Raw genomic sequence first — 24,622 nt, 5'->3', positions numbered from 1 at the left:
CTCAATATTGTGAGAAAATCTCTTTTACATTCTTTAGCAGATTCACCAGATCAGGTAAGTTTTTCTTTTGCCCTAAAACTATAATAAAATGGTCTATCCTTGAGCTACTTTAAACATGGAAATTAACCTTTAATTCAGTCATACAGGTTATACAGGTGTGTTATTTAAAGTTTACACTTTAATGATGGGGTTAGGGTCATGAAACATCATGGGTATTCAGTGTTTATAGGGTGTGTAGGGGTTAAGAAGTTTATTGAGATGTAAGTAAGTAACTAAGTAATTTTTATTTGTATAGCGCTTTTCCAGACCAGGGTCACAAAGCGCTTAAACAATCAAAACAATATTCAATAAAGTATATACTTTAAAGATCAAGATAAAACTGATAACACAACAGGAGTTCCAGAAAATCAAGGAAAAGCCTGAACAAATAAAAACGTCTTAAGATGTTTCTTAAAGGAGTCAGTGAGGCTACAAGGTTAAAAACGAACCTTTATTTAAGGATATCTAAGGAAATGAGTAGTTTGTAAGGTATGGGTTGATAATAATCATAGTGAAATTTTGGAACATTTGAAAAGCTGCAAATATCTGTAACTGTATGTATAATATGAAACAGTTTACATGTTAATATTTGTTATTTTTTAAACTAAAAAAAATTACCTATTATGTCTGAATTTTCGTGCGCACGCGTGTTGTGTACGTGTGTGTGTGATGGTTCTTCCCCTCCCTCCTTCTCCTCAGCATCCATCCATCCATCCCCCTTCCACCGCTTCTCTCCACTCGACCAGTCCGATTTCCGCATCGCCTCCTCCGGCATCATGACCAACGATTCCCCGGAGGAGAGTCGAACAGGGGGACGAGCGACTCCACGCAGGAACCGAGCCGACGACAATGTCACCATCCTGACGTCTTCCATGGATTACTACCGGGAGAACCGCAGCCGGGCCGGGAGCAGCACAGACGCCGGGCCGAGCGTGACGTCCTCGGTGGAGCTCAGCTCCTCCCTGGAGCTCAGCATCCAGACGCGGATCTTTAAGATCATCGTCATCGGGGACTCGAACGTGGGGAAAACCTGTCTCACTTTCCGCTTCACAGGAGGCAGCTTTCCCGACAAGACAGAGGCCACCATCGGAGTGGACTTCAGGGAGAAGGCGGTGGAAATAGAAGGGGAGACCATCAAGGTAAGGCTGAAGCCTGGTCCACACCTTCTTCACTCCCTCTCCGATCATCTCCTCCTCCTCCTGTTTTGTAACACATCTCGTCTAACCTCTTCAGATCCAACAAAGAAGCGGTGATTTGCAGTTTGGAAAAACAAAGAGCTTTTGTGAATCAAAATCAAATCTTCAAGCTTTATTATTGTCCATCATTAGACTAATGTTTATGGTTCAGTTCAGTTTGAGGAGAAGTAAAGAACAAAATGAAAAAAATATATATGTAACATACAAGAGGAAAATAAAATGTGATGAAAGTGATATTAACCATGTGATGTCAGAACATTTACCATGTTATGTATGGTTATAGTAATCAAAAATAAATTGAGAATGAACCAATATTCATGCCAGAAATGATTCACAAGGTTACTTCACTTTTACTTTTGATTGTTTTTAAATATTAATTAAATGTCAATCATGAAAATTAAAAAAAAAATTAAAACTCACTAAAGCACCGCAAGTTAATAAACAAAATAACCGGCCAACATGGAAATGCTATTTACATCTTGCTAACATTAATAGAATTAATAGCAGAATCAGAATTTTTTTTTATTGCCATTATCGGTGAAGGCTTTCAACAAATAGGATTTTGCTTTGGTAGACTTGTGCCGCATTAAAACATTAATGGCCAATAGAAAAAAATTCTCTTTTTTTACCCCATATGTTAATAAAATCTGTAACTGTTTTCTAACAACTGTCTTTCAGAGACTGTAAAGATACGTATTTATTCCAGAATCAGTAGCATTATAGTGGAGGTCATGTTGTCAACTCACATCAATACAAACCAGGGATCAAAACCTACACTTTTCATGAGGAGGTGGAAGGTTCTTCCTAAGCTATTACTTTTTCCAAATGCACTAAATGAATTGCCTCAAAATGTGAAATATGGCAATATGAAAAATCAATATGAATATATTTTTTTTAACAAGCCAAAGATACATTTCAGAAGGTGACTGTTTATTTGAGCAGGAGACTTTAGCAAGAAGATCCTCTGTCAATAGACTTTAAACAAAGCGGGGGTTACATGTTGTAACACGGCACTTTGGGTCGAAAGTCCAAGTGTGATCGATTTGGTGTCGCCTTTTCATCATCTGACCTTGTAGGGAACGTGTCAGACTCAAGTGGAGAGAAGGGCACATCAGTGCACATCGTCTTTTAATGTTGCATGACAGACGACATATTTGGAAGCATTTGGTACTGATTTATATCAGGGATTTATATAATATGTTAAAATGGTTTAATAATCGTCTAATAAGCTTTTAAGTGCTAGAAGCATTATGAGAAATGGGAATACTTTATAATGCAATTAAAAATATTGACAATATTGTTTTGAAACTGTATCCAAATTGATAGAATGAAGTGTTTTGTAATACAATAATTCATGTGTGGGTGGTGAAAAACAGCCTGCAGAAAACAGGTGGTGTGAGGCATGTGGTGGTCAAGCAATAGAAAAAACTGTTTAGAACAGGCAATAATTCCAAAGTATGATTTTTTTTTAAATGGCAGGGGGGACCAAATCAAGGGAAAACTGACGGAGCAAAAAGGAATACACAGAAATACAGATTAATTAAAAGAAGCCCAAGCTTTTATCTCTTGTTCTTCTGACGTTGTAAAAAGATGGAGTCCATTACTTGACTGGCAGGTAACAATTAAAAATCTGATTTAAAAGAAAACTGTTATAATGTAATAAGAAGCATGTTACTTTTATGTTACTTGTTTAGCTAAAAACACAAGATGGCTCCAATAGGTCAGATACTATATGTCTGTTACATTTTTGTTTGATGTCAATGCTGGTTATGATACTTGAGCTTTGTGACCAAGTGATACATATTTGTAAAAGGAATTGTACATGTAAGGTTTTTTTTTTCTTGTGCTTCAGGTGCAGGTGTGGGATACAGCTGGCCAGGAGAGATTTCGCAAATCCATGGTTGAACACTACTACCGCAACGTCCATGCTGTTGTCTTTGTGTATGACGTTACCAAAATGACTTCCTTTCGCAACCTTCAAACCTGGATAGAGGTGAGTTGTGGGCCATTATCTGTCGTCTGTATTTCCTTAAGAAATTAATAAATTGTTCTTTTTTTGTGCGACTTTCAAGTGCCACAAAACATGTCTATGTTTCATGTCACTATTGTTTAAATTATATTTTATGACTCAGTCTATTTTGATTTCAAACAATTATGTAATATATCAACATGATGCATTTTATTGTTTTATTTGGTTATTAGGCTCACCCAGTCGCTCATTGGACAAATATATGTGTTCCAGCTAGACCACGCTACATGCGGCCCCATGGCTGTATTTATGTGGCCCCCATAAGGTCAACGATAATTTAGAAAGTAATAATTATATTGAGTATTTCTTTCTTTCAATCATTAATAGACTCTAGTTTTATCATTCCTCCTTATTCAATTCACATTCATCATTTTTGGGATTGTTTGCCCCTTAAATGTATTTAATGTTAATAAAATATTTTTGGACAAATGGCTTTAATACTAGATTGTTTTTAAATAATAGTAATATAAAATACAATTGAATAATCATATATTTTTTAGCATATTTAGCTTGAAAATAATGTGCTGGGTTAAGGTGAACAACCTCCACCACTGCATGTCTATTTTTGGAATCAAAGGAGGTCGTCCACCTTGACCCAGAGACAACACAAGGGATACCTCAAACACATTTGTTTTCGGGCTTTCGGGTCACCTTGACCAACAGATAACACAAGGTTTGAGTACCTTTTAGTATTGGATAGTTTGTCTTAATGGAGGTTTGAAGTCTATTGTGTTATTTTGCAGGAATGCAACGGTCATCGGGTCTCAGCTTCAGTGCCCAGAGTCCTGGTGGGAAACAAAAGTGACCTTGTGGAACACATCCAGGTCATTATACTCATCACCACTTGTAAACCCTTTCATGAGTGAGAGTTAACAGGTCTTCTGTTCAGGTGCCGTCCAACATGGCCTTAAAGTTTGCAGACTCTCATAACATGCTGTTGTTCGAGACATCTGCAAAGGACCCAAAGGAGATTCAAAACGTGGACGCCATCTTCATGTCCTTGGCATGCCGACTGAAGGCCCAAAAATCTCTTCTGTACAGAGACGTGGAGCGAGAGGACGGTAGAGTCCGCCTCGCAGAAGAGGCAGGGACAAAGAGTAGCTGTCCGTGTTGAGAGAAATGGAAAAAGTGCATATTAAGAGGAAAGTAAATACTCATGTAAAGATGAATACAGAGCTGGAAGAGGGACATTAAGTTGCTTTTGTTGGTAAAGAAGGTTTGAATCAGGAACAGGGGATTTGGAAAACACTTATAAGGTCTGACTTGGAAAGAGATGACAGAGGATAAAAAGTGAGCAACAAAGGGAAACATTTATAGAGCAATGAAAGAGAGCCAGCTTCACTGTTGGTACAGTCAACAGACCGTGCTTTTATGTTTGTCCAGCAGTATTTCTGTAAGGCTGGTAGATTTTTTTAAACTTTTTTATTTGACAACGATAAATTCATTTTTCAACTATCTGTGCTCACCATTCCTCACCAAGTGTCAGTTTTCTCATCAGATTAGTTGCCTTAAACCTGCCTACTAGTTATCTTTATATGCACAGTAGACCTTTGTCACTATGAGTTACTGTATCATACCATCAATGTATTCCAGTCAACTGTAATCACTGTGACAACAAACAGGAAAAGCTCACACAACTCAGACACTGCAACCACTAAGATTTCTGTTTGATATGTTGTCTGTTTTCTAGCATATTGTGTGAAATGTATCTGTTTAAACACTGCCGTCCTGGATATAACATCTGAATTTTCTCTATATGACCGTAAAATGGAAGATAGGAAAATGTGAGACGATTTGGAGAATCTGATTATTGGTAGCATCACTGTCCTACACTGCATTTGAACTGGAGTGAAATCAGGATCAGCGGGATGTGTCACTTGGACACAGTTCTGAGCAGATGTCATCAGTAATTGCAACAAAAACAGGATTTTGGATGTTGTTTTTTCCGTCTCCCCTTTAAGAATAACTGACGGTTATATAAAGTGTACTTTTTAAGTCACTTCTGTCCTTTCAAACTACAGACGAAGAACAGAACTGTGTAGAATCACACATTCTGTCAGGTTAGCTTGATCCATCAAAAAATAAGAGCTTCCTGTTATTGACAGTTTCTGCTACATGTTTCTTTTTTTATTTTCTTATTGAAACACATTTGAGTGAATCTAGATATGTGAAAATAAAAATAAAGAATCCATGATTGACAACAACTGCTTTTGCTATTATTATATGAACGTATTGTACCAACTGCTATTGCAAGAACAAGAACCTGCATCTAGTGAAAAATACCATATTTCTTATCAAGATTGCGGGAAGCCTCATCGGCCGGTGGATTTTAACATTGGACTTTGACAGACAGGTTATTGACAAGTTTTTCCATATGAAAGATCGCTGTGTACTCATTATATTCAAAAGATGAACAACATTGGTGAGTGGCATTTTCAGGGTATCCATATTACATAAAATATAACTCGATTGTCTTCTTGAATTTAATTAAAGTGCCTCACCTGGCTACCATGATAAGAACTGTTAGGTGCTTTACAGCTAAATACAATTATCATTTTTTCTTGTCGTTTTGATAGATGACACATTAAGCAGACCCTGGTCTGGAAAAGCGCTATACAAATAAAAATTACTTACTTACTATTTAAACCGACATTTGTACTGCAGGTCAAAATCAAATGTACTTTTATTTGTTGAAAGTAAATATGAATTAGACACTAAAGAGGGCTATTTCTAATTATATAAAAAACGTTCTTTGTTGGAAGTTTCTCTCTTTAAAACACAAACAAACAACCTCTGGAATGATTCAACACTCTAATATTTGAGAAAATAATGAAAGTCACAGTGGAAACTTTTTTTGTTGTCTTCATTTATTGGGTTGTACGATGTTGAAAAAACTTTTAATAACGACCAGTCGAATTTGTTTGTAACCATAGCTATAATAACATTTTGCCAAAACATCTTGTAATATATCAAAAGCTTAAGCTTATCAAAACAAAAATACATGTCCATAAAAGTTGTATATCCAGCTAACTAGTTGAATGATGAACTTAAAACATTGTTGTATTTAAATCAATATTGTGTTCGGGAAAGGGTGTTCCGACGTGAACCTGTCCTTTCCAGCATTACCTGTAGGGGGCGTAAATGTCCGATCGCGTCTGGAAAGAGCATGACTATTGAGCTAACGAAGAAGACGGTGACGACACTAGCAGCATCTGCGAGCTAATCGAAAGAGCCAAATACACGCCACGTATATTCATAAGTCAACAAAGCTACGTATAACTTAAGTGCGAGTCGACGATCGTGTCAATAAATCTGTGCGAAACATTTGCTCTCCGGTCTAGCTGACAAGTTTAGACCTTATCTTTAGGCGAACGGTAGCCGAGTCTGCTTCGGCTAGCGTCTGGCTAGCCAGCTAGCTAACTACTCGCTTCGATAATAGTAGTTAGCTAGCTTATGTCATGGATGAACTGGTTGTGGAAGTAAGGGGGACTAGCGGGGCCTATTACAAGGTAAGTTTTTGACATTTTATATCTTAAGCTTTTTTATTCCTTGTGTGCTAAAATGGTCAAATGATTTAGCTACAAAAAGTCATCATTTATTCTCCATTGGGATTTGAAGGGAGACACTGATGTCTGTCCCTTGGGGACCTGAACGTCCCCACTGAGCGTCTTTTTACATAAAATATTAATGTCTTTAAAAAAGGTCCGGTAATGTGTGGCTATTAAGATTGCCTATATGAGCAAATGCTTATAATGACCCACTATAAGTTAAGTAACCCATTAGTGTGTAGATAGTAGCACGTCTGGTTCCTGTGGGAGCGACATGAGTATTATTGTGGACAAGGTTTCATGTTCAACCAGCCACCAGTCTGTGTTTTACTATTTTGACAAATTCTTAATGTGGACCACATTTATTGAAAAATACCAGGAACAAAATGTCGAGTTGAAAATATTTTTGACAAAACATTACAAGTAAATCTGTCATTAATACGTTCTATCATTGGTGGCTCTTTTTTGTTTTTTGATATAAGCATGTTTGTGGGAACAGAATACGCATTTAAATAGATAATAGTAAAATAAACTCTTTTCTCTGGGATCATTTAAGTTAGCTAAGGGATGCATACATTTACAGAATGCACATAACATCCATTTTCCGTTTGTATAAAACGATATAAACAGACGCCACAGAATCTCTGCCTTGGTGCTCGGTTCTGTTTTTCTATTGCTTATTTTCTGTATCTTATTTATTCTTTTATCCACAAAGAAAAGCGTTTACGTGTTTACGTCATTGGAAAACTATTTTTTTCAGATTCTGAAAAAAATCAAAAACGGATATTTGGATATCGTATGTTTTAGTTTTTGACAGTTTATTTTAACGGTTGACCATTTATCTCTGTGTGACAACTAACATGCATTACAATTTCCCCAGCACTGGAGATATCTGAATTCCTGTCAAGTCTTTGGTCCCTTAGAACTAAACAGCATTGGTACACAATAAAAGATAACAGAAAAGCATTGTTGATTCCCAAACTAAAATTAATTAACAATTTTTAAGTTAAGTTGGTAGGTTTGTAAGTAAGTAATTTATATTTGTAGAGCCCACATCGTAACGTGTAAATAGGTCCACTGTTTTCACATGTTGAAGAGTTCTCTTTTAAACAGATTTTATTTGAATAAGAACGTGATTCATTTGGGTTTTTTTTTTTCTTTCAAATAGCCCATTTAAAAAAATGATTAGTCATGTTTTACCACATGGTGTCAGTAAATAGATAGAAAGATGGATTAAAAAAAAAATTAACAAACGCCAATTTGCAAAAATAAAATATACAACAAGCAGTCGCATAACATTTAGGGCTGTGTATTTGCAAGAATCTGGCGATACAATACGTATTGCGATACATGTGTGACGATACGATATAGAAAATGTTTATTCATCCCCAGAGGGGAAACACACTTATTCACAGTGTTCTGAGGTATATTGCGATATATTGTGAATCTGTCTTAACAACGATATATTGCCATACTGTTGTAACAACAATATATTGTTTCTTTAACGATAAACTTTTTCTGGCAAATAAATTGGTATTTAAGTGCTTGTAAGAAAGTGCTTCTCAAAATATTAACACAAATGTAAACTTTAACAATAAACAATGAAGTGCATCTTGTAGCGTGATTTATCCTCCAAACATCCACTCACATCTTCTCTGCTGCAGAGAAGCCGCTTTACCGGCGCTGGTGTCTAACATCAGCGCAAAAATATAGTTTTCGGAATATAAGGTGCCATGACATGATGTAGGCTAACAGACGTCGGTCATGTATTGAAAAATTGTAAGCATTGACAAACCTATAAGCTGGTATGCATTTATTACCAAATGTCCATCCCCAGTTATTATAACTAAGTAACTAATTTTCTGTACTCATAGTTGATATTCATTTTAAAGTGCTGGTAACAAGTCCAGCAGTTGTATATAAAGTGTATTTTATTAATACATTTTCAAACCGTTTTTTTAATATCAGCATTGCAGCATCCTTAAACGATTAGGAAACTGCCGCTTTAAAACTGTTGAAAAACAGTTGGAAATGTGCATATTCCAAGACTTTTCATAATAATGCATTGAGGCAAGGTTTTGTTTTTGTTTTAGTAGAGTTCTAAAAACATTGTGTTAGTCAATGTTGCTCCTTAACTTCCACAAATAAAATCTGATTAATTTAGTTCATCTTAAATGTGCTCTTAAATGTTCCTGATCTTTAAATCAAAGGACGGAATTGGCAACATCAGAGTAAATGTGTACAACTTCAAAGCACATTAAAAGAAACCACCATTCCTCAACAACACATCAATTATCCAAGCACCCTTATAAAGGATAATTTGGACCTGATTTGCATTACATAATTTGAGAATAGACTATTGTCTTCATAAATCTGCTCAGTGATGTAATCTCTGCTTTTGTCCGAAAGGTTATAAGTAGAACAGGCCCAGGATCGCCCAAATTTAGATAGTAGGTACATTTTGAAACCTTTTTTTTGTACCAGACAGCAACACCCACTGTCATTTACAAAAATGGCTTCACAATATTTTTCTTTATCTGTGACGGATCTAGATAAGATCCGGTCTGCCAGCAAGCTGGTCATACCTAGGACGTACAGTAGAGAGGAATTACTTGAAAATTTTGCCAATCGTAAAAATAAGAAATTAAATGTGGGGGCAATGAAGGCTTATGAAAAGATGCTAGAGGAAAAGCAAAACATTGAACTTGCAAAGGAAAGCCATCTTAATAAGCTTGCTGCAGAGGAGGTGGAACGTAAAAAATTGGAAAGAGAAGCACTTCTTGAAAGGTCTAAAATGCAGTCTTTGTTCCAAGACCCTCATGTCAGAGAATTCAATGCTTTAGTTATAAAAAGCCAAATTTTTAAAGAGAATGATGAATTACTGAAACTAAATAGAGAGCATAACAGACATGCCAAGGTGAGAGAAGAACAGTTTGATAGAGACATGCTACGCAAAAACATTGAAGCTTTGAAACAATCAAATGATGGGGCTCAGCAGAAGAGGCAGAGAAATGTAGATCTTGCCGCACAGCTGAAGGACCAAGTAAACGACAAGAAAAGACGATACAATGAAATGTATAATAGAGATAAAGAGATCGAAGAATATAGATATCTATATGAGTTGGCCAAAGAAGATGACCTTTGTCAAGAACAAATAGCCTTTCAGTCCAAAAAAGAACTAAATGAAGAATTGCTGGATGATATAGCCAAGCGAAAGATCCACAGGCAAAAAGAGGCTCAAGTACAGAGTATACAAGAATTGGAAAGGAAACTAGCTCAACTAGACATAGAAGAAAAGAAGAAACAAAGGCAGAAACTTGCTCAACAGGTCAAGGAGAGTTCCAAGCTCTGGATCAACAAACAACTTGTCACAGATACATTTTCACAGAATATGAAGTCACACACGGATGCAATAGCCATGGAGGAGGCAAACAGGCAGGCTGTAAAGGTGGCTCAGGAAGAAACGTTCTTGGCTAAAGAGAAACAAAATAAGGAGCGAAGGGCTACCATGACTAATGACCTTCTAGTTGACTATAGGCGCCAAAAGCAGGGAAAAGAACAAAAGAAAAAAGAAGCAGTAGATAAGAAAAATGAGTTGTTGAGCGCAGTGCTGGAGTCGGATAAATTACAAATGACTCTGGACAAGCAGAAAGGGCAGAGAGTGAAAGAGATCCTTGCACCTTATGTGGAGGCAAATTTTGCCATGATTGCAGACCGGGAGGCCAATGTTGTGAAACAGCAAAAAGAAGATCAAGAGGAGGAATTGGAAAATACAGAACAGATTGGTCAAAAAGACAAACTTTTCAAGAAGTACAAAAACTTTCAGAGTCATAGAGCAATCAATGAGAAACGAAATGCCATGGAATTATTGTCGTTTAGCAAAGGATATCATGGACCTATCCTGAGCTAGTAGTCCATTGGCATTTTGTGCAGTTTGTTCACCAAAACAATGACCTGAAGCTTGCCAGCTTGCTTACTGACTTAAGGTTTCCAATGAGTCTACATGACACCCCCTTTGGTCTTTCACAGTCGTTTTAAATGTATACCTTTCGAACATTGAGGAAACTGGACCCTAGCACCAATTAAATGTCTCATCAAAAGTCAAGTCTTTGAATCAACCATTTAAACTTCAAACACGTCACCATGGTTGTTAAAAAATGAAGACACCATCCTTTTATCCAATGTTGTTTTCTTGTATTATTTGCCAATTAATGCAGTTTATGTTACCATCTCTAAAATGGCCAGGTGTGCAGAATCACATGGAATGTTTGAACATTTCATGGCTAACTCCATTTCAGTTTAGGACATGGTTAGACAGACCATGAAAGATTTTTCAAGAATATTTTTTTAAGCATTCAATGTAGTGCATTGTCTTCTTACATCCATTTGTCTTACATCCATCCATTCATTCATTAAGGACAGGACACTAGCTTACAAACAATTATTTAAAAGCATTTAAAAGCTGAAAAAAAAGGCAAGAATGGAGTCTATATTCCACTATAACTTGATAACGTTGGTTCTGTTTCTAGACGATGAGTACCCACTGTTTGGCTACATTGTCAGTAAGGGATGTGTGTGTGGGAACATGTCTTGATCCTTGGTACAAATTTGAATATCACACACGTTACTTTATAGACTTTTCTGATCTCTTATCCCTGCATTGCATCGGAGGTCCTCTCACATCTGTATTAAATATAGTTTTATACACTTTCTGATTCTACCACTGCTCAACGAAAAGCTATGAAAACGACCAATAAACCATTTTTATTTTGCATGGCTTGTAAATAAATAGTTGAAAAAGTGTGTCTCTTTCTTCTCTTTTTTCAGTTGAGTGAGGGAAAGTAAAGTCAGGATCTAAAAAGTGTGTGCAGCTCTGGAGGCGTTATGGAGGCATAACCTGTAAATGCCTCACACACTCCAAAAAAGAGGAGAAAGCTTTAAAAGTTTTTTGTTAACATGGCTAGTTAATAGAACCAGTCTAAGATACTAAAAACTAAATGTTTTTTTTTATGATGTGGAATATTTTCAAAATGTTAAAGTAAGTAAGTAATATATATTTATATAGCGCTTTTCGAGACCAGGGTCACAAAGCGCTTTAACAATCAAAACAATACTCAAAACAGTACATACTTCAAAGATCAAGACAACACCGAGAACAAAAGGGCAACTAATGTGAAAACCCAACTCTCCTGACTGGCATGTTTACAAATACAATGTTGTCTTCCTCTCTAAGATGCATTAAGTCTCTAATGATGATGATGTTATGATCCATTGAATTTGTTATAACTTTATAAGGTCTTAAAAATTCAGCGATCGAGAGGTTACGAAAGCAGAGTCCATTATGATGTAATAATAGCTTCACTCCTCCAGCCAGCTGCAATGACGCCCCACTTTGTTTATACAAGGAGGCCCTTGGAGGTGGTGATCACCAGGATTGATGACATGCATTGACAAACCTTGTTGCTTGGCCAATCACAGCAGAGTGGGTGTGGTTATGGTAAACAAGATTTATAGATCTGACAGTTTTCAGTGGGTCTTAAGCACATTTTCTAATGTAAATATTTAAAATAAAAAATACAAGTTTTTGTACAAACATACACTTACTGATGATTACATTAGAGGTCCAAGATCAGTTAAAAAATAAGAAAACACATTTAAATGAGCTTTTTTGGGCTCTCAAGTTCGATTCACAAATAAAACAATAAAATAGCACCATACAATAAAATCACATGATGCACTTAAACATGTAATGCAATAAAACCAGAAGGCCACAGCGCTAACAAGTTAATAAAACAAACAGCTGAGCAGATTGAAAGCATTGTGAGGGATATGTAATGAGGAACAGGTGAGTTTTAAGGTTTGATTTGAAATTTTAAAAAATTGTAATTACCAAACTCATGCTGAGTATTACCCAAAGAGTCACAAAGTCCAATATTAACAAAATAAACCTCATAATTGATGATCATATTTCTAAATGCAAATGATGTAAAACTTGAAAGTTGAACATTAATGTGTTCTCTTAATTCTTTCCCAGGCTTTTATAAAGGATGTTCATGACGGATCCGTCAGTGTGGCATTTGAAAACAAGTGAGTACTAAGATGCCCTCTGTCACATTAAACAGTTACCAATGATGTTACCTTTGCTCACCTAATCCATGTCCTTGCAAGTTGGCAGCCAGAGCGACAGATCCCACATCAGGATGTGCGGTTTCCCCCTCCAACAGGGTCCTGCAAGGATATCAATGAGAACGAAGAAGTTGAGGTGAGCCGCGAACATTTCTGTGTAGACTGCCTGGTTGCTAGACTGACTAGAAAAGTAAATACTAAACATTGGGTTAATAAACACATTCAAACTTCAACTTTCAAGTACTTATTTAAAATTGTCTGATTTAAGTTTTGCAACACTTGTTTTCATTGGACAGGTCTATTCCAGAGCCAATGACAAGGAGCCGTGTGGTTGGTGGATGGCCAAGGTTCGCATGGTCAAAGGAGAGGTGAGGACCAAACTATTGAAACAATTTCAATACATTTTGGTGTTCTTCATGAGGAAGAAAAACCCACTGCCATCAGCTATTTGTTTTGCTGTAATTGATTCCCCTGGGTAAAATCATTCAGAGATTTCCAGATGTTTCTTATGACATCCAGCTCTACTGCTCTTTTGATCCAACTGAGCCCCAGAGGCTGAGCAGCTTAGTCAATTGTTTGCTAGAAATCAAACAATGGCTGAGTGAAAACACTTTGCAGCTCCTGATGATAAGGTTCCAGGGTTGAGTCAGTACTTGGGTGACTTAGGTCAGTCTGTCAAACTGAGCCTGAGAAACCTGGGTGTTTGGATTTGACAAAGACATGTATCTAGTTCAACACTGCAGAAAACTGACCGGAAACTGTTTCCTTCAACTGAGAAAAATCTCTAAAATTATGAAAATGATGTCACAACATGATCTGGAGCTTGTAATCCATGCATTTGTTTCTTCTTGTCTGGACTATTGTAACAGTTTGTTTTCATGTCTTAACAAGAAGGAGCTGTCTTGCCTTCAGTTGACTCAGAACTCTGCAGCGAGAATTCTGACCCGCTCTAGTAGAAGAACTCACATCTCTCCGATCCTTAAAACTCTTCACTGGCTTCCAGTTTCTTTTAGGATCAACTTTAAAATTCTGGTTCTTACTTTCAGAGCTATAAATGGTTAAGCTCCTCCTTACATCACTGATCCAGCCTTACACCCCAGCTCAGGCTCTTAGGTCTGTGGATCAGAATCTACTGATGGTTCCACGCCCACGGTTCAGGACCAGAGGAGAGAAATCCTTCCAGGCTGTTGCTCCTAAGCTTTGGAATGATATTCCCCTCTCTTTGCGCTTGATGGATCTACTGACTTCTTCAAGAAACGTCTTAAGACATTTTTATTTGGGCAGGCTTTTCCTTCATTTTCTGGAACTTACTGTTATCTTGACCTTTAAAGTATTTATTTTATTGAGTATTGTTTTGATTGTTTAAGCGCTTTGTGACCTTGGTCTGGAAAAGCGTTATATAAATACAAATTACTTACTTACTATTACTTACTAATATTTAAACCTAAACTAACCTAACCTTCTTAAACGACTATTGTGGTATCCACAAACTCCTGTAGTCCTTCTTAGATATATATAGATACACTTTATTAATCCCTCTATATATCTCCTTTGAAAAATATCTATCATACTCATCTACATTAGTTGTATCAGCCTGTTAACTTGTTTTTTTGCACTGCACATTGAAAAGTGAACAGGGTTTTTCAAAAGTTCAATATCCTATAGGTATATGTTGCGTCTAAGGTTTGACCTATGTATAATTAATGCTGACACTTAAGCATCTAAAGTTTGACTTATTTATAATTAATGCTGACACTCTTAACGATATCAAGAAATAATGTCACAGTGATCACAATGCTATCTGTTTTACTTGAACAAAACATCCAGGGCTGTTGATCTTTTAGTTGTTTTAATGACAATAATTGCTCAATGTTAACCATATTGTTGACTTTGTGTTTTTCTGTAGTTTTATGTGATAGAATATGCAGCATGTGATGCTACCTTAAATGAGATCGTGACACTGGATCGGTTAAGGCCGGTAAACCCGAACAAACCAGCCAGTAAAACTACGTTTGTGAAGGTCAGACTGGATGTTCCAGAGGATCTTCGGCAGATGTAAGTATAATCTATGTACACTTCATCTTTTGTGTATATGGTTTAGTGGAACATTTTAAAAATGTAAAAAAAAACATGGTTAATTTTAAAAGCTACTTATCACTTGTGTATTGGAGAAAAACACTGTCTATTCATCCGTCTGACCCTTTGGTCTCAGCTTGTCTACAAGATTTACGTTATAACGATCGCTTATGAAGTCATCATTATTTTCCCAGGTGCTCCAAAGAATCGGCACACAAAGACTTCAAAAAAGCCGTAGGTGCTTTCAGTGTCACTTATGATTCTGAGAAGAAACAGCTGGTCATTCTGGTAAGTACAGCATTTATTTATCTATTTGAATATTTTCTGAATATCAAGAGTTTCTACAAAGGAGGATAAAAATGTTCCGTTTTTTTGTAATGTGTATTTGATTATATTAACCTAAAATGGCAGTTGTGCATTATCACTTCTCTTTTAGTTTACACTCTGCTGAAAACTGCATTTTTTCAGTACAAAAAGGCTTCATAAAGTCCATTTTGAACTGCAGCAGAATGCTTTACAGGAGAAAACATCACTTATATTTTGAGCCCCTATAAATCTGATCCAAGGGGGACTTTTTTGTTGTACACTTACAGATGCACACAGACATGTACTGTATAAATGCAGATCATAGTCAAAATAAGTGACAAAAAAAAATTACTATTGTGAGTCAGTTGTAACATAAATACTATTGAGAAGTTTAAAGTGTATATGGGAAAGAAAGTAACAATCCTATCCCTGTGCTGCACAGCTCTCTGCACTGCAGAGGTGGGTGTTTGTACTATGAATACAACTTCTGGTTTCAATAAAAATGTTCACTGCCTTCCATTGTAAATCTTCTTTTTTTAGAGGACATTTGTGTCCGCTTGCTTACCCTCTCATGAATACAACAGGGTTCCTACAGAACTATTCTTTGGCCTTAAAATGACCGCCATAACCTGCTCTGTGTCTAGACTAAGCCTGTTTTTTCTTCTTTTCTTCTTTTTTTTAACTTGTTCATCCGCAAAAGCAAACAGGAAGAGAACAGTTGTGAGCTAACCTATCCATAATTATAAATGGAGTAGCGGGAATAGTCTTATTTTCTTTATCTCATTCTAAGGGAGTATTTAACAGGTTGCCGCTTCTGCATCATTTCTTTTGGATCAGTTCGCAAACTGCCTCAAATGGCACTAGCACTCTTTTATGTCAGTCGAGACACTGGCTGCCAGTTTGACGATCTATTTCATGGCCTTTACATTTTTCATTTCAAATGGTTTTGTATCTTGTAAAAGTTCTATTTTATAAGGCTATTTTTAGAACATTGACCTTTGGTTTGGCTTAAGCCTTTCTTATAAAACTAAATACATTATATTTGATCAATTAAAAAAAAATCCTATCTGTAAATAAGAGGTATGTGAATTCATTATTGTTTCTGTATTCATCCCTCCTTTGTGTACTGAGAATGAAATAAGTATGCTCTGTTTGTAACTAAGAACTTTCTGTGTTCTTTCTTTTTAACAGTCAGTGAATGAATTTACAACAAAGCGAGCCAACATGATGAGTGACATGCACTTCAGGAGCCTACGGACCAAACTGTCCCTCATGTTGAGGAATGAAGAGGCCTCAAAGCAACTGGAGGTGCAAACACAACACTTGCATGCATGTCATCAAATCCCCTCTGCAACATTTACATGTTGGTTCTGCAATTGTGTTTAAGAGCTCAAGACAGTTGGCATCCCGGTTCCATGAACAGTTTGCTGTGCGGGATGATTTAATGGGTCTTGCCATCGGCACTCACGGAGCCAACATTCAGCAGGCTCGTAAAGTCCCTGGAGTCACCAATATTGATCTTGATGAAGAAACATGCACTTTTCACATCTACGGAGAGGTAAGACTGGCCAGCATTAAAAGGAGCACAGTGAGTTTTTCATATTTGATATTTTTTTTAATGTTATGGCAGCTGTCTGGTTTTCTTATTTGGAGTTTTGTTAATAGTCAGTTGTATAGAAGGGAGTTCAGCACCAGTCAGATGTAGTACTTGCTGCAGTATCTTTATCGCAGTCAGAACCACTCAGACCCACTGGGATGTTGCAAAGCCTTGACTTCATGTGTCATAACTTAATAATCATGACTTAGAAGTATGGACATTTGGCTTTGGTATATTATTTCTTATTTGTAACCATCATTCTTGGTAAAGAATCTCATAAAATTTCTAATGATATTTTGTTTATTCCTCGTTTCAAATGGTGGCAAACTTTTAAGAAACATGTATTTATTCATTGAACAAACGGAAGCCATGATAGCGTGTGGAAGAACCATATACAGCCTGGCATCTCCTCCTCACACACGGCTATGGGATTTCATCTCATTATTCAAATAGCATTTGTTGCAAGTCAGCCGACGTGGTTGTGTTGTTCACTTTGGCACAGACAACATACCCAAGCTGTAGAATGTTCAATGGGGTTGAAGTCAGGACTGCTGGACCACCATTCCATCCTTTTCACTCCCAAATTTTGGAGGTAGTCTCTGATAAACCTCACTTTGTGGGGGCATCATCTCAGAGGATGGAGCTTGGTCTCAGACTGTGGAGATATGGTAATGGCTACAGTTGCAGGAGATCATCTATATATCTCTCTGCAGTAAGATTACTGCCAATGATGGCGAGCCCCACATCAACAAACTCCCTCCACCAAAATATGTCACTCAAATGTCCTTATTTATCAAGTTATGTTTATAAAAATCTTCTGCTGTAACTTCTTTGACATCTGCTCAAGATGAAATGACATGATCCACGTGGGTGTTTGGTTTAGGATCAGGAGGCGGTCCGTGCAGCTCGGAGCTTCCTTGAATTTTCTGAAGATGTAATTAAAGTTCCACGCAACTTAGTGGGTAAGACAAAAATGCTCAAGATTGCATTTCATGTTTGCAAAAGAGTGTTTGAAATGTACTTTGATGTCATGTGTGCAGGGAAGGTAATTGGGAAAAACGGCAAACTGATCCAGGAGGTGGTGGACAAGTCGGGCGTCGTGCGGGTTCGTATTGAACCTGAAAGTGAGAAGAAGACAACATCGCCTGTTGCAGCCGTTGCTGCAGCAGTAGTTGATGAGGTCAGTCTTGAAAACAACAAAATTTCTTCAAACCAATTTGAGAATGTTATTGTATTGTCTTTTTATGCAGTGGGAGTTTAAGAAAAAACAACTTTTATATGTTTAAGTATGTAGAAATACTGTGATGAATGTTGGAAAACCACCATATTGTGATTGTTCAGAAAGTCACAATTTAACTTATTTATCATGTCTGGTATTTTCTCTCAATGTTGACTGTAGGGGATGGTGCCCTTTGTGTTTGTGGGGACAAAAGAAAGCATCTCCAACGCCAGAGTTTTATTGGACTACCACCTGAACTACCTTAAGGTAAGATCAAGGTGATTGAAACACTTTTCACAGGAGAACATGTAGAGGTAGTACAAATCGGGGTGTAATGAGGATTTTCAGCATGTTGGTAAATGAAAATGCATAAAGAAAAACTGCCGGTCCTAAAAACGTGTTCAATAACCCAAGTGCTATTTATTTAAATTTATTGACAACAGGGCTACAAATGACTGAGAATTGTTATACTGGGGTAAAATACTCCACAGCTTCAGAACTCTTTACAACAAGTGTATTTTAGTATGAACACTGAAAGCCCCATCTTAATTATTGTATGTGGTGACAATAGTTCTGAATGTTGCATCGAATTATTACATGGTCCCGACTGTTGACAGGAAGTGGATCAGCTTCGGTTGGAGCGCCTGCAGATCGACGAGCAGTTAAGACAGATATCAGGCGGTGCCGGCGGGGTAGGACCAGGACCACGAAACCTAAAAGACAAAACCTACGTGTTTGACAACGGCACAGGACTTGGACGAGGAGGAGGTGGAGGGAAGCCCTATGGTGGAGGGGGAAGAGGAGGCCGAGGGAGACGAGGAGGCGGGGCAGCGTTTGCTTCAGGTGAGCATTTGGTATAGAGCGTATGTTGACGGTTTTTATTTTGGTTTTGACCTAGTCTAGGTAAAACTCTCATTTTACCTATTAACAGTCACGTCCATGTAGTAAATTGTCCACTTGCTAATAGTCTAATATGTTAATATGATTTTAGGCCGTAATCCATGAATAACTTTGTCTATTTTATTCACCAAAAAGCTGATCACAGTTTGTTTAATTGCTCTTGTTCAGTTACTATTTAGTTTACATTTGTTTCTTCTAAGCTTTTTAATGGACCCTAGTAGGGATGATTTTATGAGACCTCTTGAAACAGCTGATAAGGTATCACGATACAGTTCCTTTATCTTGATAGGCCACTAGATGGCACTCTCTACATTATGATCTCTGATCTACACAATTTTTGGGGTTTTGCTTTTAAATGTTTTCGTCAACTTCAGATAAACATTTCTCCAAAAAAAATTACTTTGAAAACCATTTTATCTTGTTTAGAGAAGTGAGAAATGGCTGTTGTTTCCTGCATTACAGGATGTATAAACAGAGTTACATCAGTTGACTTATTTGAGCTGTTACTACAATTCACATTTCTCTACAAATAAACAATAACAACTGAGAAGCTCCCCTATGCTAGTCAAGTTCACAACTAGGATTCAAATGTAATCATGCAAATATGAGCTTTTATAAATTATTGTCGCTCAAAAAGAATTATGCTGAAGAATTTTATTCAAACCATGACCACATTCTGTGCTTGTTTACAACTTGATCATTCCATCTACCAGGCACTAACTCTGAGGCATCTAACGCTTCCGAGACCGAGTCTGACCACAGAGACGAGCTCAACGACTGGTCACTGGCACCTACTGAAGATCTGATGACTGGAGGTGGCTCTTTACCCAGACGGACAGATGGAGGGAGGAGGAGGCCAGGCCCGGGAGGACCGCGAGGACGAGGGGGGAGAGGAAGAGCCGTGTACAAAGGTAATGGGAATGCGGTGCTGCGTCATGCATTAGGTTAGACTTTAGTGGTTCAATCCTTAGATGGGCTGATTAATCTATATGAAGCAGTATCAGTTTATGTTATATGGGGTCAAACATTTGTTGAAGAACGCTTTTATCTGGGCCATTACCTGTAAATTAGTATAGTATAAGCAGTTTTTCGGGCACACGGATATTTCTATTCATTTACTCTCCCCACAGGCCTGATTATCTAATGATTTACATGGTTTCACCAATTATTCTGCTTCAGGTGATGACATGCAGTGGAACGAGTCAAGACCCCGGCCTTTCAGGGACCCAAAGATGAGACCACCAGAAGACTCTTTACAGGTGAACACATATCAAAGGGAATGTGTATATTGACATAGAAAAAAAATCCAAGAGACCAATAGGTAACATTTCTACAACATGAGCATTTTTTTTTATTATTGGTCCATGCTTCTAAAGCATAGTATGATCCACAGATGAATTTAAAGTTGGATACCCATTGTCATGGTGTAAAATAAATTATAAGAAGTATAGTAAAGTATAATAAAAGAGTCACAGTGAATCTCCAGAGAGAATTGTTCCAATCCTTTTGATTTTGCTCCCCCTTAGATTCGAGTGGATGGAAATAATGAGCGAAGTGTGCAGCACTCGGGTGGCCGAGGAGGAGGCGGGGCCGGCGGCGGAGGGTCGTTATCTCACAGGTCCATCAGAGACCGAGGGATAAAGAAGGACAAATCAGATGCTGCTCCACTGGTGAACGGAGTGTCATAGACGCATCACTGGACCGCCTTTTCCTCTCAGTCACATTTACACTCGCAGGCAACAGGTCATACACCATCCTTCAACTTTTCTCCCTTGAGTTTGTCTAACAAACACACACAGACACACACACACATTTCCAAAAGCATGGAAGAGTCATTGTAGTGAAGTGGTCGTCCAGATCTGAATCTGACCTGGTACCTGCCAATCTGTTCAGTTGTGACTGATCCTCCTTTTACTGTTGACTAGAGGTGAAGCAGCGTGACTTAAATCTGCCTCCAGCAGAGCACAGTCACTCTCACATGTTCAATACAGGGTATAGCAACCTGTCTGCATGTTTTCTTTCATTTAAGAATGATTCAAAAGGAAGAGTCCAGGCTCCTCTCTCCTGGTGAAGTTTTCAAATCAATCGTGTTTGGTTCCCCCCGCAGATATTTGTATGTTTCACTGAGATCTCTTTTGTAAATCCAACCATTCAGATAAAAACTCTGCATTGCACTGCATACCATGTCCATGTTTGAAATTAACCAACGGTTTGGCCGAGGTTTAGAAGTTATTTTTCTAAGCTGACCTAGTCAACACCATCCAGTGGTTTTGGTTCAGTCACCTCCATGTTGAACTCCTCTGTAAGCCTGCTGGACTGGTGTTGCACTGCACTCGTAAATCGCTGGTACGTTTCGGTCCCAGAGTTATTGTGATCGCTTTCGACAGCACTGTCCTGTAATTTCTTGTACATGTTTCTGGATCACTGGTCCTGACTACTCCAGTGTCTCCAGCCTGGTTAGCTCACACTCGTCTCTGTCTCGAACTGTAATGGCTGTGAATTCACGACCATGGTTCCAGACCGGAGGAGCTGGAGAATGTCAGCTGTAAAGTCTCTTGTTTACATTTAGGTTTGCGGCAAATGTGTCAATTAGTCGAGCAACAAATGAATGTCCAGCAGCTTAACGGTTTCCACAGTTACAGTCTGTCCCACTGTATCCTATGGATCTATTCTCCATTCTGTGCTTCCCTTATATGAGGCTGGTCAACTTCCAAAGTTGCTCACCAACTATACTAATCTGTGCTCTGATGTCACCTGAAGTGTCTGATGATTCTGCTGCGCCAGTGTAGTGAACATTAGTTGCGCTTCAAGTTAGCTCGATAGAATTACTAACAACTTTAAAGACACAGCAGTATGTTATGATTATGTTATGTTTGAATTTGAAAGAAATATTCCGTAGTGGAGCTTTTTTGAATGTACAAGCTTATCTTTTTGCATTTCATTAACCAGCTATTTATTTCAAGTAGGTGGATATCAGCATAAATTGCTCAACCTAACTGCACATCACTTACCGTCTTGCAGAAGTAGTTTGTTTGAAGGTATTGGACGCTTTTTGATTTCCTTTTTGATTATTTCCATTTCTTTAGACATGGTCTCCCAATTAATTAATTTCCCCAGGTACTCCCGTTTTCTTGTCGCCGTCAAAGATCGATTTTTGTCTGTTGTGTTGGAGATGTGTGATCGATTAGCAGATTATTGGCACTGTTTTTGCTCACTTCAATATTTCTACTTCTTAAAATCTCTTGGTTTCTGTGCAGTTGGAAATGCTAAGTTAGTCACAGTCACTATTCTTTTTTTCCCATGTAAGTCTTAAAATTAAATCCACTGGTCATTATCATTGTTGTACCTGGATTTCTGCTTCTAAAACTGTAATTTTGGCCCGTTTTTGAGGGCATTGACTGCTTTTTATACTGTTTGTTTGAAGGATGTGGCCCTTTCCCCACATGTTTGGCGTATGTGTTGAGTGCATGTCTCGCACAATAAGGTTTAGTTTACTTAAAAACTTTCTCCATGCACTTTCTCCACCCTTGATCCCAAAATTGAATTGTGTAGATCAGAATTGGCTCCACTCCTCAGGAGAAGTCATGTGCCCCGTGAGACTTTTCTTTATTTTTGTTCTGGTTCGGACGACACATCAGGGTCGGATCTTTTGTCAGATCACGATAAAGACAGGTGGCTGTCTGACGTCATTGTGGCGGTGAAACAATGCGAATATTGTTGACCTCTGTGATGTGCTGACCACGTGTTGAAAAAAAAAAAAAGATCTCGTAATAATAAGGCCTCCAATATTTTGTTGGATTAATGGCTCGTACATGCCCTGTGTGTTCTAAGATGTTTTATATTGTCCGATAACTTAGACTGCTGTGACCTGGATGGACTAATAGAACGTTTTGTTGGTTTTTGATTGAACAGGAGATTATGATTAGCGGTTGTTTCAAGTAAACAAATTGTTCAAATGTAAGTAAACTCTTGTTGAATAAAACAAACACAAAAACCTATCTTCTTCTGCCTGTGATTTCTTTTATTTATTATTTTTTTCGTGTTTCCCACAATTCCACTTTGATTCAAGATTGTATTACTCCCTTCCAGCCACGTGAGGGCGCTGTGGTACCAGATAGATCAGCGGTAGAAGAACCTCGGCCCACTTTTATGAAACCTTCGAATGGTGGAAGGTTTGTGTTTGTGTATGCACTCGCATTGAAGAAATCTTACATTGATACCAAATACTACTCACCGTGCAAGGATTTACCTTGGATTAAGGAATAGTTTTGGGTTTTATATTTTATTTAAGGACTGTGGGTTCGAACTTCCCTTCTTCAAGATGAAAAAACTTGTCTTCAAGTAGTCATGTAACCTGAAGTACTTCACTCTTGAATTAGTGACTAAACTTTTTGTTGGTTAACGATCAAGAAAGCGTAAATTAAAGACATTTGAAAAATGTGAGTCAGGAGAGTATTGTTTCTACATTAGTTGCCCTTTAAGAACTACAAATAAAAGATTGATCAAGGGCAGCAACTGTCAATACTAGATCTTTATACACTAGTCCATGCCTTGTACCATTTAAGATGTAGTTTAGATTTTTTTTTAATATACTAAATTATCCCTCAAATCTTGGAGGAGCTCAGAAAACTCATGTTTATTATCTCGTCATTTGGAGTTCCTTCTATGAGAATGATTGGCCATAAAGATGATTCCAAGTGTAAATATTTGTTCCTCCAGACCATTTTACTTTTCCCCAGATGGTTGTTTAAGCCTTCAGAAAGGGGTCGTCTTGTGTTGACGTGTTTTCTCCAGAACACACTCAAAAGAGTTGGAGTGACGGCGGTCCGTCTTTGAAAACCTCATCAGCCTCTCAAACATGCGCAGTTTAGCGTGGGAGGTGATGTCACAAAGGGAGAACAGCTACATGCTTCCACACATGCTGGGTGAGAAGTTGCCACCATCTGGTCAATTATTATTCATGGTGAGGGATAAACAGTGACGCGTGCTGCTCGGCACGTGCTGCAGTATCTGTAGTGAGCGGGGACAGCTGGCTGGGAACAGGTCACTGTAACATTTGTGCTGGTTGTGACCTTTGATGAGGAAGTGAACATTGGGCTGAAAAAAATGTTTGTAGCAAAGGAAACAAGGATCATTATTGGTTTGGACATTAATTACAGAAGGACACTAAAAGTGATTCACTTGGATCACTGTAAAACCCAAAAATGGAAGTTTCTTTCCATCCAACGTCAACAAACAACTTGTAGTGAGTATTCACAGTATTTTCAACAAAAGGTCAGGGCCTGCTCATAAAATGTTAATATTATCTTGTTTATCAACTATTTTAATATGTCAAAATCGTCACTAGAAAAACCCAAAAGTCTAAACTTTGATGATATATGAATCCCGTAGATATATGTCCAACTAAAAAGTTCCAGTAATTTCTGGACTAAGGAATTCACCTGAATATAAGGCACACCAACTACATTTATAACATCATACATTAACGCAGAACAATTTATTTTTTCATAATTTGATAAAATAAATTTCCCAATAGTGTTTATAACACGGCAGTAACACAGCTATATACTGTATATATATGATATA

The 24,622-nt window shown here is 37.7% G+C and overlaps 2 protein-coding genes across 2 annotated transcripts; both read left to right on the top strand.

The window, feature by feature from the left end:
• The first annotated feature begins 737 nt into the window (after positions 1–737).
• rab33a (RAB33A, member RAS oncogene family) lies at positions 738–5,456 on the top strand. The gene is made up of 4 exons (XM_087798783.1): positions 738–1,178; positions 3,088–3,228; positions 4,008–4,088; positions 4,154–5,456. Exons 1-4 carry the CDS (start codon positions 816–818, stop codon positions 4,376–4,378), a joined length of 810 nt encoding a protein of 269 aa, XP_087654909.1. The 5' UTR covers positions 738–815; the 3' UTR covers positions 4,379–5,456.
• Positions 5,457–6,453: 997 nt separating this feature from the next.
• Positions 6,454–23,034, top strand: fmr1 (fragile X messenger ribonucleoprotein 1). The gene is made up of 15 exons (XM_087798907.1): positions 6,454–6,773; positions 12,847–12,899; positions 12,981–13,074; positions 13,235–13,306; positions 14,845–14,993; positions 15,209–15,302; positions 16,512–16,628; positions 16,708–16,878; positions 17,801–17,879; positions 17,958–18,097; positions 18,317–18,403; positions 18,754–18,979; positions 19,750–19,947; positions 20,216–20,295; positions 20,563–23,034. The coding sequence occupies exons 1-15, from the start codon at positions 6,723–6,725 to the stop codon at positions 20,722–20,724; spliced, it is 1,773 nt and encodes a 590-aa protein (XP_087655033.1). The 5' UTR covers positions 6,454–6,722; the 3' UTR covers positions 20,725–23,034.
• The last annotated feature ends 1,588 nt before the right edge of the window (positions 23,035–24,622 follow it).

The sequence above is a fragment of the Callionymus lyra genome, chromosome 9 (assembly GCF_982586985.1).
Source record: "Callionymus lyra chromosome 9, fCalLyr1.hap1.1, whole genome shotgun sequence".
Taxonomy (NCBI): Eukaryota; Metazoa; Chordata; class Actinopteri; order Syngnathiformes; family Callionymidae; genus Callionymus; species Callionymus lyra.
This window is presented reverse-complemented; position numbering and strand designations above follow the sequence as displayed.

Bases quoted from the DNA above. Each gene is read 5' to 3' on its own strand.
- rab33a (XM_087798783.1), top strand. From the start codon at position 816: ATGACCAACGATTCCCCGGAGGAGAGTCGAACAGGGGGACGAGCGACT. The intron at 3,229-4,007 runs GTGAGTTGTGGG...GTTATTTTGCAG, and splicing joins ACCTTCAAACCTGGATAGAG to GAATGCAACGGTCATCGGGT. The intron at 4,089-4,153 runs GTCATTATACTC...TCTTCTGTTCAG, and splicing joins ACCTTGTGGAACACATCCAG to GTGCCGTCCAACATGGCCTT.
- fmr1 (XM_087798907.1), top strand. From the start codon at position 6,723: ATGGATGAACTGGTTGTGGAAGTAAGGGGGACTAGCGGGGCCTATTAC. The intron at 6,774-12,846 runs GTAAGTTTTTGA...ATTCTTTCCCAG, and splicing joins CTAGCGGGGCCTATTACAAG to GCTTTTATAAAGGATGTTCA. The intron at 12,900-12,980 runs GTGAGTACTAAG...TGTCCTTGCAAG, and splicing joins AGTGTGGCATTTGAAAACAA to TTGGCAGCCAGAGCGACAGA.